This window comes from Grus americana, chromosome 1 (assembly GCF_028858705.1).
Source record: "Grus americana isolate bGruAme1 chromosome 1, bGruAme1.mat, whole genome shotgun sequence".
NCBI lineage: Eukaryota > Metazoa > Chordata > Aves > Gruiformes > Gruidae > Grus > Grus americana.
In genome coordinates, this window is record NC_072852.1 from 197421849 (window position 1) to 197435219 (window position 13371).

Below are 13371 nucleotides of genomic sequence, written 5' to 3' on the forward strand. Positions count from 1 at the left end.
TAGTCCCAAACAGCGAGAGCGCAAACCTAAGACACCTTCCGATTTTGACAGCCCCTGAACAGTTTTAAGATGTTACTTTGGAAAGACCGGGGTTTTAAATGGGATCTGATTTTCACTGAATTGTTCTGACAGACAGCAGTTAGCAGAAAACGGAGAGGATCCTATTAGAGCTAATTAACAATCAACTTGACAGTACTTAGCTCACAATCTATGGGATTCTACATGTTATAGAACATATGTTAGAACATAGTCATGTTCTGCAAAAGAACGTGGCTAGGTCTACACTACTAAATACCCTGCTTTTTGGCTTGTGTGACACTGACATCATCCAAATTGCACACAGCACTCGCGCTTGTTACCAGTTTTTGTAGAGGGGAAGGAAGGTAGAGGTCCAAAGTGGAGTGAGCGGGTGAGGTAGCAGCTGAGCAGCATGTTGAGTTAAGGTTCCACACTCAAACTCACCTCCTGGTCCTCTTGTTCAGTACTAACAGATACAGCCAAGGATGGAGGGGCAACAGTGGCTTGGAAAAGGACCGTTCCTTGATTTTGAATTTTAACGTAACCACTGCTTTTTGGTATAAATACAAACGTGCTGAACACATTCAAACAGTTATCACCCTGTCGTGATACCACAGGGAGAATAGAAAAGGTTGCAGTAAGTGTTGTAAGCTATTTTAACATGATTATTTTGTGTCTAGTTTCTTGTTCTACTGAAAACAATGTCGAAACTTGCAAGACTGCAAGAGCAGATGAGAAATTTCAGGTCGGTTTGGCCAGAGCACTCACAGCTTGTAAGAGAAGCTGCTTCATTCAGAGAAAGTCTTTTTATGGACCATCCAAATGTATAGCAAAGCCTGACCTGCTCACTTTTACCCGAGCTTGGTGTTAAGCCAGCAGACTGAAGAGCAGTGAGAAAGAAATATTTGAGCAATTGAGGGAGGGGAAAAGCACTACATTACTTGAAGATGAAGTCACTGGCCATGTCGTACAGGTTGTTGCATGGAAAAGGTTTTTACCTCAGATCACCTAGGTAGGATATGAACATCTAAAGTGACTGATTTTAATAGGCAGAACTGCCTGACTTTTCTCAGCTATTCACCACTAATGATAATTCGCCGCTTTCAGATTTTGTTACAGCAACATAAGCTTAATTTTAGAGCTTTAGACTCCAAATACGTTACAAGTCAAATTTGTAGAGGACAAGCACCATGTTTGTTCTCAAAGATGATGAAGTTAGAAAAGTAAGTTCTGATGCACACAGTTGCATATTTTTATGGAACACCTGCCTAGAGTGGTTGATGAGAAAGACCTGCAAATTCACTCCATTTGCTTAAGAGTCCAAGGATGAGGTTTTATATCCAAACCCCATCCTACTCAAAACATCATATTCAACAGATACTTCACGTTCATTGGTTTTTGCTTGTTGAATTCCTTAATAGTATAATTTGTAGAAATATTATTTAGGCTTTGATAGGAATATGAGGTATTATCTACTTGCTATGTCAAATATCTTTTTTAAAGTATGTATTGTCATACTAAAACGTAAGAACATCTTGGTCAATACTAAAAGTGCATTTCTGAACCTCTGTTATAAATAGTTACATAGTAAAAACTGGATTAATGAGCACTTCAGTTCTTCATATATCAACATAAACCTTTTATGCATTACAAATATATACAGACTGCTCAGTGGCTTCCAATGGTGACTGGATACAAAAATCCATCAAAAATCCAAAATCTCTCTGCTGAGAGGACTAGTTTCCTTGCTTATGTAAACATCTCTAGTATTTCGCCAACTTATAATTTTAGAGAGCAGAGACACTTCATAGTAAATGATGCATAATGGTACAACCATTAATGGACCGAGAGCAGCCCTGAGGAGAAGGACTTGGGGGTGTTGACTGATGAGAAGCTCAACATGACCCGGCACCATGCACTTGCAGCCCAGAAAGCCAACCGTGTCCTGGGCTGCATCACAAGAAGCATGACCAGCAGGTCGAGGGAGGTGATTCTCCCCCTCTGCTCTCATGAGACCCCACCTGGAGTACTGCGTCCAGCTCTGGGGGACCCAGTACAAGAAAGACACAGGGCTGTTGGAGCAAGTCCAGAGGAGGGCCATGAAGATGATCAGGGGACTGGAGCACCTCTCCTGTGAAGACAGGCTGAGAGAGTCAGGGTTGTTCAGCCTGGAGAAGAGAAGGCTCCAGGGAGACCTTAGAGCAGCCTTCCAGCACCTAAAGGGGATCTACAGGAAAGCTGGAGAGGGACTGTTTACAAGGGCATGGAGTGATAAGACAAGGGGTAATGGGTTTAACCTGAAAGAGGGTAGATTTAGATCAGATATTAGGAAGAAATTCTTTACTGTGAGAGCAGTGAGACACCGGAACAGGTTGCCCAGAGAGGCTGTGGATGCCCCCTCCCTGGAAGTGTTCAAGGCCAGGCTGGATGGGGCTTTGGGCAACGTGGTCTAGTGGAGGGTGTCCTTGCCCATGGCAGGGGGGTTGGAACTGGATGATCTTTGAGGTTCCTTCCAACCCAAACCGTTCTGTGATTCTATAACTGCCAGGTAACTTCCTGCAATGATTACTTGATTCAGCTGGTTATAGTTTTGGTTTTAATCTGAACCTTGAATATACATCCTACTTCAGACCAGTTGCAGTGTAATTCACCTGCTTGTAAACTCCCATTCAAAATGCTCATCCAGTACGCTACAAGAATGATGCTCTGACTGAAGGATAAATTCCAAAATTTACATGGAGGAAAAAGTACTGAACAGAAAAAGGTCCTTAAAACCCCTTGAGTCTGATCATCAGAGAAGGTACAGCTTCCAATGACTCGAACAGCCACATGTCCTCAGACACCCAGGCCTCAACTATCTTCCCTTTTCTCCAATTTATTCCTCTCATCTCCAAGATCAAAAAGCTTTCTGTTTTCTTCCCTCACTCCTGCCCCCAAATAATATATTTACCTTACAATTCTAGCCTGAAAACATTTATTCTGAGTTGGAAACATCAAGATAAGGAGAATGTCCATTCAGAGAGACTAGATACACTTAAATTCTTTCTTCTCCCTATATATATAAAGTTTATTTTAGAGACTTGAATGTTCTTTAAAGCACAAAAGAAAAGGCCCAATATAGTAATTTCTGAAACAACATAATGCAGGCACTTCCAGGGCTGAGCAAGTGTATAATTTTAACTGGAGTCTTCATTAAAAAAAAGTTATACATTCTAGAGAAAAGTCACTCTTCTAAGAGTACTAGGAATTTTCCTAAGAAAGCTGCAAAGGATTAGTGCACCAGAAGACATACTAAAGTTTTAACTTGAGACTTGAACAGGTAGTTCAGAAGTCTAAGTCTGTAAGATGTAAGCTTAACAATGAATATGTAAAAAAATTAGGCATTTAGGATTTTTTTTAAAAAATAAAAAATAGGCTAATAAAAGCATGCAAAGCAGCAAAATATCTAAGAGCTGCAGCAACACGGAAAATATAATTACGTACTAAACGTGACAAAGACTGAAAACTTCTGATATACTCAGAACCTAATCCAGTGAATGACTCATGGAATCATTTTATCAATGTGAGATGATCAAGTGGTTTTGCAGTTCTCAGATTGCAGAGTATCAGTTATTCCTAACTTTATTTATAAAATAATGTATAATATTTACAAAATAAAGTTAGTCACAGTGTACTTGACATCAGCTCAACTCTTACTTTGAACAACTATAACTTATATGAGGGGTTTGATTTTTTTTTTATGCATGCAGGAACTTACCAAGTGGAATGCCTTACTATCTGGTTTAACTTTATGTTTTTCCATATATTTGATAAGGCTGCAGTTGGTATACCTAGAAAAGGAAAAAAAAATGTGACATTTCTAATATGCAAATCACCAATACCACAAAGCTTTCTTAGTAGTCACAATATATATTAATAAGAACAGTTTAGTCTCCATTGCTAATCCATTAAGCAGGGAAAAACCACAACTACCAACACCAGAGATTGCTTACAAATCATGCAGACACTACAAAAATGCATCTCTTTCCCTCACATGCTTGTAAAAAACACATCACACACAAAAAGCTCACCAGACAGCAACCTATCACTTGGATTTAAACTGCCTTTTAGCAATTTTATTACTATGCAGTTACAGTCTGTATATTTCTAATGCCAGTAAACATGGAAATAAATACTAAGCCCATTGTAGCACTCTCCTGCAATGTACAGGTTGCTACAAGAACATCCATGGATTCACTTTGTTGAAGAGAAGCTCAGAAATAAGATTTCTAAATGGTTACAACAGCATGGCAGATGCAACAAATGTGTGTAGCAGTACAGCCCCAAATCCCTCAGCATGGAAACAAGGCAACAGGGAAGGGGCTTCAGTGCGGGTATTAGACTCTGGCAATGTGACAGCAAAACTGAAAGCTATTCCTTTCTTCAGCCTTCATAAGCTACCCCAGACACCAAACCTGGCAGTTATACCCACTGTTTGCTGGAAACAGTGTAAGGTTACCAGATCCCTCTTATGCAGCTATCACAGAAAAATCATTTCCAGTACCACAGATTTGGAAGCAGCTGTGACAAACTGGGCTTTTTCTCTTGTGTGGGGAAAGGCTGAGAGAGCTGGGTCTGTTTAGCCTGGAGAAGAGAAGACTGAGAGGGGATCTCATCAATGCTTATAAACATCTAAAGGGTGGATGTCTAGAGGAAGGGGCCAGACTCTTTTCAGTGGTGCCCAGTGACAGGACAAGGGGCAACGGGCACAAACTGGAACACAGGGAGTTCCATCTCAACATGAGGAAAAACGTCTTCACTCTGAGGGTGACCGAGCACTGGGACAGGCTGCCCAGAGAGGTTGTGGAGTCTCCTTCTCTGGAGATATTCAAACCCCGCCTGGAGGCGATCCTGGGCAACCTGCTCTGGGTGATCCTGCTCTAGCAGAGGGGTTGGACTGGATGATCTCCAGAGGTCCCTTCCAACCCCTACCACTCTGTGAATCTGTGATCTTCAGAGCCACATGGGGTCCTACTGGCATCACCCACTTCACACCTGCCACCTTACCATTTACGGGCTGCCTCTGGCTACTCTTTGATTCCCACCACAACAGGCCCAGCTCACCACTATCAAACAACTTCCCCCCCCCCCCCAATTTAAGTCATAACCATTTCATAGACCTGGTTTGGAATCTACATAGAAAACAACCTGCGCTACAAGAAATTTAGGGTAGGAGGAAAAAGTAAAATATGCTTTCTTAAGAAAGTTCAACTCAAAGCAGACTTACGTGTTTCTCCGGAAATCTTTCATTAAAGTTGAATGTTCAGGCATCTTTTTTATGTCTTCCCAATCTTTATCTGTAAAATCAATATTTATTAATAATTTTTTTTCTTCCCCCCCTTCCCAGGTAAAACAACAGCTTTCCAAGTATCTCCATAGCCCTGATTTTTTTTTTTTAAGTCTGCTTCTCTAACCTTGCATTTACTTATTTCTTTGTACTCCTTGGCTCATATTCCTTCATCACCTCTTCACAATAAATCTTCACAATACCAGTTCCAGTTATGTGCTAATTAACTCAAGAACTTAAAAAAAAAAAAAAACAGCTCCTAGCTACAGAGAAGATCACCATATGCCCAAAAGACAACACAGGAGAAAACAAAACCACGTCAGCCATTGTGCTTGCACCCTTCAGGACTGTTATTTAATTTATTTAGGCACAGTCATGGTCTCGGGACAGGAGTACATAAGACTCCCACAAACACTGTCTCCTTGAAGGGATTTTCCATTCTGACAGCACTGTCTTCAGTTACAGGAAAATGCCCAGAGGTACTGTGTAAAATTCTGCTGTCTCAACTTAAAAGAAATACTGTTAGCCAACAAAAGGTCAAGAAAAAGTAGCATTGGCACACTCAAATTAAAGAATATTTCATCTCAATTTCTCTGTGTAGACAAAGCCCAAAATGGATTTAAAAATAAAACAAAAACTTCACTACCAGCACCTAGCCTCACATGTATTACACTAACTCCTGAAAAGGCTCTGTGGGCAGGGCAGGTAATTTCATTCAAATCAAATCTTTACTAAGTCTTATTCACACTTGCAGAACTGGGAGCTTAAAAATATTAAGTGAATAATAAATCAGAGATTATTTTATTATTATTTATTTAAAGAAAAGATTCTCCTCATTCTCCATCCCCTATCCCAAAGACATGTGAAACTGTTTCAAATATGGCAAGTGTCAATTAAAAAGCAAAAAAAAAAAAGCTGCAATTAAATGAAAAAAATAATATTTCTTGGTAAGAACCAAAGACCTTAAAAAATCAAATGCAGACCATTAGAAAGATTTACACCAATGAGAAATCAATAAGAGGATCATCTATTTATGTAAGCTACACAAAGAGAACCTAAAACCCAAATGAAGTAAGAAAAGCATAGGAAAAGGGTAACATTCTAGGCTAAAAGCAGAAAAGGGCAGTATTGCTTGAAGGAACAAAATTAAGGGGGATTTTCAAGAAAATAGAAGTATTCAATATGCAAAGGCAACACTTCCAGGAATCTCATACAGCGGTATAGAAGCAATGAAGTACATACAGGACAAAAAAAAGTCAAGAGGAAAAAAAAGAGCAAATTTAGTAACAAAATTGTAGAATGACACAAAGATAAAGACCACAAAATTAATGTGATAGGAAGAAGAAACTCCACCAGAGCAGTAAAGAAAAAGATTATTAAGAGCAGAGAACACAAGCGGTGAGGAGAAACATGACCAAAAAGTAAAAATAAGGCCCCTGTTATTCTGACATCTGCAACTACATGAACACTAGAAGACAAAGCATTAACTGAAAAGCTGCAAGACAGCCTATAGAAAAACAAGGTATGACCAACACTGAGGGGAAAATGCAACAAGTGATATCCACATTGTAATTTGTTTTGGTTCATGCAACCAGTTCTTTGTTCCAATTTGGAATAAAGACATTTTCTCCATACCTTTCTACTGAGGGGTGGGGGGGTGGGGGTGGGGAAGAAATACCCTCCCCATTCCTTCCAAATGCTATGTTTAATTTAGCATGAGTTAAATATCTGCAAAATATTCACGAAATGTATAGATTCTTTCTTGGTTTCATACAATCAGTCACTTTCCAAATCTATAAATACCGAAGAAATGCAGAAATACTTCTGATTTTTAATCATCCACCATTAAACATGATCTTTTAAAATTATAAAACATTGGTACATGTATACACAGAGATTATCCTATCATTAATGATAGGAAAAAATATCTAATGTGGCCATTAAATTCTAGATTTATAACTCATGAAATAAAGATTGTGTTTGAACAGCTTTGTTGCTTTGATCAGCTGCCACCTTCACATGCAAAGAAAGAAATACCAATATCTTTCTTTGAACAGCAGTGATAAAAAAAATACAGTATGTACCTGCAGGAAATCCCATTACATTGAATATTCTGTCCAGCTGGTCATGGTGATAAGGATTACTAGTTTTGATATCTTCTTGTCGACAATGGAATATTGGCTCTGATGTTAGCAGCTCTGCAAATATACACCCTATGGCCCAAATATCTTTAAAAAAGGAGAACAGAAATTAAAAAAAAAATCAAATTAATCTTTCCAAAAGCATCTTTGTGAGGTAGAATGTTAGTTTTTAGCTTATCAGAGATAAGGTCCCTGCATTGAAAATTTCAAGTTTCTATTGTAGAAGTGCAACACTTTCTCAACTTCTCCTTTTAGCTACAGATAGAGGTACACAATTCAGTAACTACACAAGAGCTGAGAGAGTATCATACAGGTTTTTAAAGCATAGTTACCATTTATTGCTGTCCACACATAAAACACAAATGAAGAAAAGCCAACCAACATCTTGCCCATTCACTGCCATATTGTCCCTGCCAAGAAACATCCCCTCGCTCATCAGCCACTGGGTTTAATAAGTATTAAATGACCCAAAAAATACAAGTTAAAGAGCAGTGATATTGGAATAAGCCAAACGCCACCTATAAAACCCTGCGGAAAAAGAGTAACAAGAAAATTGCTCCATGCATATGCACCTCACCCCTTTTTTTCATAACATTCATTAACAAAACCAAACAAAACACCCCCCCCACCCCCCCACCCCCCAAAAAAAAAACCAACCCAACCCAAAACCCTTTGTGTTTTAATTACTGTGTCCCAGTCTGCAAAATCAGATAGCCTGAATCTTCCCAATTGTCTTCTGGGTTTTTTTCTAGTATATATAAACACAATTTTTAACTTACATAGAGTTAATGCTACACTGAACCTTGAGTGAACAAGAAAAGGTCATGAACAAGGACAAAAGCAAATGATGCAGAGAGCATAACCCCATTACTCAGTGTTTTTTTACAGTCAGTTTTTATCTACGCTGAAAAAATTATGTACTAAAGGCTATGACCATCCATGCAATTTCACATGCTGCAAGCAGAAGAAAATGCCAATAAAGTGAAGGAACATGCAAATACAACCAAAAAAAGCAGTTTAAATGAACATAAGGAAATATATTTAATCTATAAAAGAAATATAGTATTAAATGTATTGTCATTTACTTTTCTGTTAAAGCAAATGTTAGAATTTCTGACAAAAACACTGACACAATCTTTAAAAAAAATAACTGCTAAAGTCTGAGGAAAAAATTTCAGGTTGCAGAAACAACATGGACGCTGATGTACAACCTCCATGTTTGTGCAAAGTAAGCGGAGCGTTGCAGGGCAAGTTATTTCCCCAAAAACAGTTGCCATGATCTTTGAGGTCCCTTTCACCCTAAACCATTCTATGATTCTATGAATTAAGGGGTGAGGAGGATGCAGCATTAAGCTGATGTAACTGATGGCATCCTCGCAGCATCTGTGTTCTGTGAGGGTTGTTTTTTTCTGGAAATGTCTGATGCAGTGTCACAGACTAGCCTGTTGCGTGACTCTGACCACATCTCGCTACTGCAAGCAATTTCTGTTCACACTTATGCTTTGAAAAAGACACAGAGAGGGGCTAAAATGCAGCTTATTTTTACAGTTTAGTTTCAGTGCAGCCAATATATTCTTCATTCTGTGCATTCCATATTTCACATATTTATTACACTAGGTAAAAACCTCTGCAATTAAATTAATGCACTGTGCATCATCATCATAATATGGATTCTACTAATAGTTCGAAGATGCATCCATATTTTGTATTGCCTCTAACAGCATTTCTGAAAGTCTTGTGTCAAAGCCATATAAACTTATATTGCGTCGCAGGGCATTTGGAGACAAAACCCAGAAATATTTCATTCCCATATATAGCCAGAGACCATAGTAAACTAAACAATTTGTCAAAGTTTAGTATTTCTTCAAGAAATCAGTAACATACCTTTAACTCAGCTACTGTCCTTTGTACTATTTATCAATGCTTTAATATTTGGGCACACTTTACATAAAAACCAAAATAGTAAGTTTTCATCCAATTTACTTACCAATAGCTTTGGTATAATGCCTTGCTCCAAGAAGCAACTCTGGAGCTCGATACCAGAACGTCACAACTACTGGATCCAAGTCTGCTAAAGGCTTCAGAGGTGAATTAAATAATCGGGCAAAGCCCATGTCAGCTGCAAAATTCAAAGAAAGATGCTTTAAAATTTGAGGAAAACTACCAATTTATTTATTTTTTTCAAACAAACTGATTGAGTTTACTTGTTAGCGCTACCATCACTGTGCTAAATAAAATACAAATGCAGACTGTAGCATATATGAATTCTGTGAGCAGATTTTCTTAAAGCTTTTGTAGAAGTTACTGGATGTCATCACCTATAAAGTATATCATTATAAATCATTACTAACATGAGACATTTAGAACAAAGAATTAACCATTGTTCTGAAAAAGCGCATCAACTCACTTCTCTCAGGACACTGGTAAATCCTGACTCATTTTACCTGATATTCTCTGGTAAAATATTCCGTTATTACAGGATGGTCTTTCAAGAAGTAGTATTTTAAATGTGAGCAAAATGCAGGTTCTGCAAAGGTTAGAATGATTTATAATACATACGTGCACATCACAAAAGCTCCCTCATTATGAAGTTAGCTGTAGCAAGATTTCCTTCACACAAAACCAGCACCTAAGCCTACAGCATCTGCCTCCCTGCTAATTTTCTGTCAAGATGTATTTCCAGTATCAAAATACCAGTACTAAATACCATTTAGGCTATGATTTTAAAAATCTGTTTGGGGGCATTATATCATTAAAACCTGCTTTTTAGAATTGGTAGTAACCAACCACCTAGAAAGCTGTCTGAACTACCAAATATAAGTGATACAGGAAAAAAATGGGTAGAGACTAAAATATGCACCTTCTCCCACCAAACTGCTTTCCCGACCCACCACTCCCCAAATCCCAAGACAGAGGGACTCTGTGGTGCGGGGACATACACATGCTGAGAAAGACTCGAATGAAATGAGATGAGTAGCCATTCTGAGGGAAAAGGACCTACGCGCTACAGCTCACTGGTTGAGGGGAAACTGCCGTGTAAATATGGCTCTCTAACTCGACTACACAGTCCTTAATCATTTTTTTTCATATGCATTCCTATTTATGATTGGTTTAATGCATTTAAAAAGAGAAACATTTTACAGTTTTCTACATTAAAATATCGATTACTCAAGATATGATCAAGTCACTAGTAACTATGAAAAATAAGGAAAATTGTTGGCAGAAAGTGATTTTATGACTCAAAATAACACAAAAAGCCTATAATATTATTTTAAGTTAAATACCAGTTATGTATTTTTTAGAAAAATTAGTTACACTGGAAAAGTGGAAGCCCTTGGTAGGGGTATAACTTCTGCATTCTTTTCCTGCTGCGATAATATCTTAAGAAAATAAGAAAAAAAAAATCTACATTTTGATAACACACTTAGAAATCCAGGGTCCCCCTCCCTCTTTCCCTGCTGGGAATGGATGGCTCAGAGGACTGGTGGTCCGATACAGAATCTTTCACCTGTCCGTTAACAGAGTCTGGCTAAATTTAGTTGTGCTCCAAGTTATTCCCAAATTAATTCAAAACTAAGAATTAAGAAATAAATGGGTGGTCTATGTGCAATTACTAGCAAATAGTTGTGTACAGCAAACATCACCACCACAGTTGAAAGTGAACGTGCCCAGAGGATGACCTACGTTCTCCATTTTGGAAGCAACTGCTCCATGAAGAATAAGGTAATAGGAAGAAATTTTCCCTTCCGCTGTTCATGCTGTACCTGTTTTGAACGGAGAAGACCTCAATCTCTAATGTCAACCTTAAACCTCGGAAGGGCATTAAAAACTTTCGGGTAGGATCTGCAGAAGCATTCAGCCCTGGTCCATCTGCTCCTTGGATTTCAAAGGGCGAGGGAAAGACTAGAACAGCACTGAAAGCTCCAAGAAAATCCTACCCCAAATTCATTATACTAGCAATTAACAATATAGTTCAGATTAACAAAACAGTAAGAGTACAGAGCAACAATGCAGAAGAATAATCTCATAAAAGAAAGCCAGAGGGAAGTGAAAAAGATGAACTAGCTTTAAAAAAAACCACCCTTCCAAATGGGGCTGCATTACCGTAACAAATGTTAAGTAGGCTGTGCATTAGCAGTTTGCTATCAAAGCACGGCCATGCTAACGCACAGCCTGCTATAGCTTATTGCTGTTAGACTACAGTTAATTTTTATTTATTTATTTACTTTAATTTAAAACAGTTGAAGTTCTACAAATTATCCTCTCACTGTGAACAGCAGCTCCCACCAGAAAATGTTAAAATAGTGGGGAAAGCGTTGGGTCCTTCCTACCCTGGTACACCCCAGTTTGAGCATTTAGCTGTAGTTCTCACTAAGCATTTTGGCTGGATTACTGTGTTTTCTGGACTTTTAGGATCCCTTGTGTTTATTTCCAAGGGACCTGTCTACTCTTTCAAGAACATTTTGCAAATGCCGCCTTTGATTCCATTATAAAATTTAAGGTTTGTAGTAATGAGTAGTTCCCTAGTTAGGTTTTTATAAGCAGCAGCAAGATAATGTCATGGCATTACAGGGGTAAAATGGAGGAAATTTTAAAATCCTGTTTCCTTCTCCTCCTTTCCCTCCTAGCTAGCTGTCATCTTTATCCCCATATCGAAATCCCCCACCCCACACAAACACCCACTTAAAATATAATGACATTTTCCACTTTTTATTGATGAGGCTACAGCATTTCATCGTCAGAACTGGTGCATGGGGCTAATATCAAGAAGCCAGTCACTCAGAAAACAGCATTTAGGCAATGTGCCCAGGCACATACTAGCATTACAGTGACTACTTTAGGTGGTACAACTGCACCTTCAGAACATTCTAACTTAAATGCTACACTGGGACTTATCAAAGATATAAACATACCAATTTTTACTCTTCCTCGCTCAGGACCTTCACCCATAACTAAAATATTAGCAGGTTTCTGTGGAAAAAAAAATAAATATACAATACATATACCACGATAAACCTAAACATTAGTCTCTGAATAATTAGTTAAGCTTTGTTTTGCCCGTTTTAAACCAACTTTGTTTTGATAAAAATGACAAAGTTTCTCTGTCACAGTAAAGCTGTGCAAGGACCCAGACACAGGCTCTCCCTGACTGCATCTTCCTCACGTTTCTTTTCGGCGTTTCTGCGCTCCAGTGCCACGCTCCCTCACTGACACCCTGGTGTCTGTCCTCAACTTGCATGAGCTGGCAGTCGCCGAGCCGCCGAGATTTCTACCAAAATTGCCCTGGATCCTTTTGGCGGGAAGCGGTCCTGTTGCTGCCCACCACCTGCCCCCCCCAGCGCCGGGATGAGCAGCCAGCTCTACAACACGTTTTGCCCAGGGTCATTAGACACATTTGCAAACACATTTTACATAAAAAAATACCTGAGTGAGATACAGATTAAACATTACCGTATCACTTTATAGTGGAGAGAAAAAAAAATCACCTAAATTATTCCTATTTACAAGTGTATACCAATTCCAACGGGCGCAAAACTGGAAAGCATTGTCTTTACGTTATTTTTCTCTCCATCTTCCCTTTCTTTCTTTTACTAGGGAGGTGAGTTAAAGAATTGAGCTAGAGTTCACCTGGTTAGAAACATAACCACTCACTTCTTAGTCCTACATTTCTCTGCCGTCCTGTTTCTCATAATCCAGTCTCGGCATCTGCAGTCAGAAGATTCCTCAAAATGCTAACACTGATATATAAATCAAACCTGCAGTGCTTATTTTGAGGGGGAAAAAAAAAGTCAGGAAACTCACAACTAAGGCTGAAAATGTATGCTAGACTTGTTTTGAAATGGAGTGATTTAGATACCTGTTCACACTGTAAATCCTGGACAAAAC

The 13371-nt window shown here is 38.7% G+C and overlaps 1 protein-coding gene across 8 annotated transcripts in view; it reads right to left on the reverse strand.

Moving 5' to 3' along the window:
* CDK8 (cyclin dependent kinase 8) overlaps positions 1–13371 on the reverse strand; it is an 86165-nt gene that overhangs the window by 10630 nt on the left and 62164 nt on the right. For 7 of the 8 annotated variants that reach the window (XR_008580015.1, XR_008580014.1, XM_054848820.1 and 4 more), the window contains 5 exons: positions 12399–12456; positions 9473–9604; positions 7429–7572; positions 5285–5354; positions 3776–3848 (listed from right to left, as the gene is read on the reverse strand). Coding sequence is in view for 6 of the 8 variants with exons in the window: in XM_054848820.1 (XP_054704795.1) it covers positions 3776–3848; positions 5285–5354; positions 7429–7572; positions 9473–9604; positions 12399–12456 (477 nt within the window). In the remaining 2 variants the exon portion in view is untranslated. The remainder of the gene's footprint in view (positions 1–3775; positions 3849–5284; positions 5355–7428; positions 7573–9472; positions 9605–12398; positions 12457–13371) is intronic. The other variant, XM_054848860.1, reaches the window with a different exon arrangement.